This window comes from Mercenaria mercenaria, chromosome 7 (assembly GCF_021730395.1).
Source record: "Mercenaria mercenaria strain notata chromosome 7, MADL_Memer_1, whole genome shotgun sequence".
Taxonomy (NCBI): domain Eukaryota; kingdom Metazoa; phylum Mollusca; class Bivalvia; order Venerida; family Veneridae; genus Mercenaria; species Mercenaria mercenaria.
Window position 1 is genome coordinate 84,260,423 of NC_069367.1, and position 6,000 is coordinate 84,266,422.

Consider the following 6,000-nt stretch of genomic DNA (forward strand, 5'->3'; position numbering starts at 1 on the left):
GGCGTGAACATTGAAAAACATTTCTGATCAATTACTCATGGAATGTTAAAACTTATAGGATGATTGAACATGTATAGTAGATGACCTCTAATGATTTTGGGATCACTTTAGCAAAGGTCACCATCACAGAGGCCTGAACATGGAAAACTGTTTCGCATCAATAATTTTAGAAACACTTGACCCAGAATCTTGAAATTGCATGCTTGGACATGGCGAGTAGATGACCCCTGTTGATTCCATAAGAGATCAAGGTCACAGAGGCCAGAGGCTGATTGACTTCTTGCCTATTACTACTATGCTTTGGGGGGAGACATGCTCCTTTCTTCAAAATCGTCCAGTTTACATCATAAAACAGTCTCTAGCAGTCCTGTGCCCGATTTATTAAAGCAGGCTTATTTCATCTCCAGAATTATATGACTGGGAAGAAAAAGTATGTTATAAACCTAACATATCGTTGTTCAAATCAAACTTTGATACTTGATTGATGTTTGGTGAATATGTATGGAATTTTAAAAGACAAAATCAATTAACTATAATAGATGCTTGTTGTGACTCAACACTCGTTCTTGCTAATTAACTATTTCGGTTTATTACTTTTTCAGATATTTTACACGAAGTTTTTAAAAAGACTGCTGAATGTGCTGTGGTTATGTTCCTATATTCTGATGCTTTGAGAAATGAAGGTCTTGCAAATTTCTTCCTTCAGTCATTGATTACTGAAAGGAAAGGAAAAGATATATTATTTCTTGAAGTAGCAAACTATAATCCAAGAGAAATCATGGAGTGGACTCGAGATGCTAACGATATACATGAGCTGCAGGAAAAAAAATTAATTCCAAGAGAATTAGGAAATGGAAGAAATATTGAAGAAAATGAAGGGTCCGTTGATGATAATGATAGGGTTGAAATGTTAAATGAAAATCACAACAATGAAGCAGAAGCAATAGATGATGATTTGAAATTTTGGAAAGTTTTGCCAAGGATTAAAGTACCAGCTGATGATCAAAATATTAGAAAGATGGAAAATTTCTGGTGCTCACTTCAGAATAAAATTCCAAAATTTGTGAAACAAAAGCAGCAGGCTGAGGAAAGTGAATGTAATAAACATATGGGGTCACTTATATGTGAAGGTCACAGGGGCGTGAACATTGAAAATCATTTCTGATCAATTACTCATGGAATGTTAAAAGTGTGCCTTTATCGTGGCTTTATGAATTTTAAAATGAATCTCTGTTAGATTCTACCTTTAAAACTTTTGTATTTGAATCTTCAATAATTAACTGTTATTTCCACTTCTTTGAATATTATTTACTGGCCGAGTCTCTGTGGAAATTCATGTATCATTTGATCCAGTTAATTAATGATGAGTTTATGTGTATTATCTAAATTATAACGTCTACAACTATTACATTGAAAAATAGTATAATAATGTATATTATTTAACATTCATAGACGTATTATTTCATGATGCACTTTTATCAGCCATTTTTGGCGTCTAAACGTCGACGTCCATTTGGCGCGTCAACGTCATTTCCGTATTTCACGTATCATTGTGTATGTTATTGTCAACTGAAGAAGCTTATTAAAGCGAAACATGTTTTGACAAAACTGTGTTGGTTTATGAATTTTCAACATCATATGTAATAAACATAGGAATTCATCAAGTAGTAGACCTCTGTTAGAAAGTACCCAAGAAAGTGAAATTTCGACACCACATAGTCCAATGAGTGATACAGGAGAGTTCAGTCCTAACAGAGACAATGTTTTCAGATTTGAAGAATCTAATGAGGTGGAACGTAATTTGCCACATGGAAAACGGAGATGGGATTCAAACTTTAGTCAACTCTGACAAAGCTTTTGCTGATCATAATGCAGAAAATGATCATACAATGGTGCCTCCAGCAAATAGACAGACTATACAGAATGAAAATGGCATTGTTAGAGGTGATATTGGAAGAGAAAAAGAAAATGATTTTGTTTATGTGACAGATGTACATCATAAAGAAAGCAGTGATTTTCCAATGCAGGGGGATAATATAATTAATCCTGATGATAATCAACAGAACTTTCAAAGCAATAGAAAGAAAGATGATGAAGAAGTTCCTGAAGAAGAAACTGAAATAAAATCCAAGGAAGACATATTCACAATGCCGGCTGAGGAGCCTAAAATAGGATCATTTGATAGTGAATCTGGCTACACTGGGTCAAATCGCTCTGGCAGGGGAACAACATACCCGTCCTCTGAAAGTGGTTAAAGTTCTCATGATGTTGTGCTTTCAAGTCAGTCATCTGGTTTTAGTGACTTTAAGGTTCAGTTTCTCCACCAAATTGTTTAGTAAATGATTATGCTAAAGGACAAACAAATGGGCAGCTACCTGCCACATACATTCCAACTAATAAACAAAATAGTCAGTTAGATAGAGAAAACACCAAGTTAATGGCTGCAAATGGGACTGAAAGTCAAAATGTAGTTGTAAAACCGAAAAGTAACCGGAATACATCATGCGGCTCACCAGAAAGTGGATATGATACAAGTCCTTCGGAAAGGTCTTTAAGCAATAGAGAATTGCTGCCACGAATAAAAGAGACAATGGATAGAGAAGCTGATGTTGCTACAGAAGGAATATAACATTAATATAACAGAAAACTTAAGATGTATTTACATAAATACTTAAATTTATACTACTCAAAAGTAAATTATATAGTCAAACACCTATAGCTGAAATATGCAAGGGGATGAGCAAACTATTTCCAGTTATCTAGGGCTCCAGCTATCCAAACATAGAAACATCTACATCTACTGGGATACTCCTAGCCTGGGAAGCCGTTGATAATATTTGTGCTTTGTCAGAAGGAAGAAATCATACCTAATATCTATGCATTGGAGATCCAACTTGCGCTAATTAGTGTTAATTGGCATTCATCGAGTTTCTAATATTATCAACGCCTGGGGAAATCTGAAGGAGTTTCCATGTCACTACTGATTATCGATTTTCTATAATTAGCCTAATTAACATGTGATCATATATGCGTTTGTTTGAAACGAAAACGAGGCAATGTTGCCGAAAATTTGGCAATTTTCGTAGATCACTAGGTCTGCATTAATATAACACCTTGATAGCTATGACGCAAATTTAAGTTTATACTGACAAATTTAAAAGTTGTTACAACTTGCTGTAAAAGCTATGGGAGGTACAAACTGTATTTGTCTATGGCCCGGAAATGTTTGGAAGTACACGATTCTGATCTGTCTTTTCCTTGAGAATTCCGTTTCTATTTTTAGCCATGGAATATTGCTTTCAGAAGTTATCGTTCTTTATCAAACACCCGCATTTTCGGGTGTAATATAGGTGGCGTTGCGGTCAGAAAACAGGTTTCCCCAGACTGTCAATTTGCAGGTAGAAAAAAAGTTAGAAATTGTCAGACTGGATTCCCAGGCAAATTCAAAGAAGAGAGTTTCAAATAAGCTTGGCTTTCTACTCAATCCTTCATGCTGTAACTATGTAACGTTTCATGTTGTAAATATATATGAATAAAATATTGTTTAAACCAAGAGGCGACTAATAGGGTCTTAACACTTGGTTTTGCTGTAACTCTGTGATTCCAGCATGTATGCAAATTTTGATTCCATATCTCATGTTTTTATTTCGATGTAAATGGGATGTGAAACCAAAATTTTAGTCCTGTTTGGTGCCATATAACCTATACTGTGTTAGTGCGCCGTAAAACCCAAATAAATAAATAAATAACATGCACAATAACCATTTCACAAGCTGAAAGGTCCTAGGTTGAACTTAGCCTATTTTAACTATATATACAGGTTACTAAATTTTCTGGTTTTCCTACAATATTTTTTGTAAATAAATAGGGCCAAGGGTCCTTCTTTTAGTTTGTTAGCAGTACCATGCTTGTGGACTTTCCTTTTTCATGTTGCGGGGGCATCTGTGTCTGTAACACAATTCTAGTTTCATTGTAAGTTGTTTTCTCATTTACAATTATAATAGGGCTTTTAAAACTTAAAATGATACCCCTTTTATACTTGCTTAGTCTATATTTTCTATATTTTAACTTTGTCTTAGAAACAAGACTTAAATAGATGCTAGTATGTGTTTTTCTTGTCCATATTTTTTTTTATCTAGGATGCCTTTGTTGTAGTTTTTATATATTACGTGCATTTCCTGGATGCCATATTTTTTACTCATCATTTCCTCTCGTCAGGCGACGGACCACATTTAGCTCTGTTTTAGCATGACTTTTTGAGGAATAAGTAAACTATTGCACTCGCCCCTGTGTCAGTGTTGCCGTCCCCATCGCCGTTGGTTAAAGTTTTTGATAAAGTCAAACACCAGGAGAAACAATCTCTGTTACTTTAAAAGCTATTGACTTGAAACATAAAATAGATATTTACTATCAACGTCTACACCAGGAGAAACAATTGCCATAATTCTGATTTTAATTTTGACAGAGTTATGTCCCCTTTTAACTTAAGAATTTTGTTTTAAAAATTTTCAGATAAAAAGTCAGATATCACTGTTACTACCAAAGTTTCTGACTTGAAACGTAAAATGCTTATTTCCTATCAAAGTTTCCAACAGCAGAAACAATCCCCTTAACTCCGATTTGAATTTTGACTGAGTTTTGCCCCTTCTAACTTAGAATTATTTTGTTAAAGTTTTAATTTTACTGGCAAAACTCTGCTTCAGAGTCAAACGCTGCGAAAAGTCGAGTGCGCTGTCTTACGGACAGCTCTTTTTATTCTTCAGTTTTTCCATTATTTTGTTGTTTTTAATGTATTGAGATGCTGTTATGTTTGATAGACACATTATGTATATACTTGCAGTCGATAAACACATGTTGCTTTAAGCTAAGAATGTATGTAAAAATCAATACCGACTTTAAAGAAATAAACTTGTGTAATGTTCCCATTAGTTAATTTTTTTTCATGGTGAGCTATTAATAGGTGGATACTCCGGCATCCAGCAGCATCATTTTTACTAAAACATCTCCTGTGAAACTGCAGTTCAGAATTATACCAAACTTGGTCAGTAGCATCTTGGCATAGACTGCTATCAAGTTTATTCAAATGGTTCACTTTGGCCCCTTTTAGGGGCAGCCATGCAGAGCTAAAAATAATAAAAACTTTTTTAAAAACTTCTTTTCATGAACCGCTGGATGGATCTTCATCAAATTAGTCAGTGTGTCAGTGTAAGGTCCCTCCCCCAAATTTATTCAAACGGAGGCAAATGGGGAAAATTATAACTACATCTAAACGACTTCTTATGAACTTTTGAATGATCTTTATCAACCAGACGTCGGTAAAGAACAAAAATAAATATATTATTACATCTATCAACGACTGACACTGAAAAGATATTTTATCATTTAAAATGGAGGTAAAGAAAAATATTCTGCAATACATTTTAGTTTGTATTACTTAAGCGTAAATGCCACAGTTGCCTGTATATATATATATATATATATAGGGCAAAACATTTTCCTACGGGCAGAATTTCTTTACGCATTGTGTACGGACAGAGAATCAAGATTAAAATGGAAATATGTATCAATAAGCATAGGTGCCCATGCTTGATATTGAATTATCTGCCCTTGAAAGCCCTTTTTTTCAGTATTCTCTGATTTCCAAGGGTAGATAATTCATGACCAATGCCTGGTTTCTATGATTTGTTTTATTTCATATTTCTGTTTTTGATTTGATTCTCTGTCAGTAAAAAAGTTTAAAGAAACAAACCTTCATGTAAGAAAATGTTTTGCCCCCATATGTCATTATAGAGACTGTTGCAAATGGCCTTAACTTTGAACATGACAAAATGATACTGCAAAGTGCTGGTCTTTCCCATGGACTGAATTTCTTTAAACTTTGTATACTGACTGCAAATTAAGTCCGAAACAGAAATAAAAATTAAAATGCACATTGTCTTGCCTTGATATTGAATTTTCTGCCCTTGAAAATGGATGTTTTAGTATTTTCTAATTTTTAAG

The 6,000-nt window shown here is 34.1% G+C and overlaps 1 protein-coding gene across 10 annotated transcripts in view; it reads left to right on the plus strand.

Moving 5' to 3' along the window:
• The window catches only part of LOC123553742 (uncharacterized), a 46,236-nt gene extending 41,315 nt beyond the window's left edge, over window positions 1–4,921 (plus strand). For all 10 annotated transcript variants that reach the window (XM_045343347.2, XM_045343350.2, XM_053548837.1 and 7 more), the window contains one exon: window positions 603–4,921. In XM_045343347.2, coding sequence (XP_045199282.2) covers window positions 603–1,165 — 563 coding nt within the window. In that variant the 3' untranslated portion in view covers window positions 1,166–4,921. The remainder of the gene's footprint in view (window positions 1–602) is intronic.
• The last annotated feature ends 1,079 nt before the right edge of the window (window positions 4,922–6,000 follow it).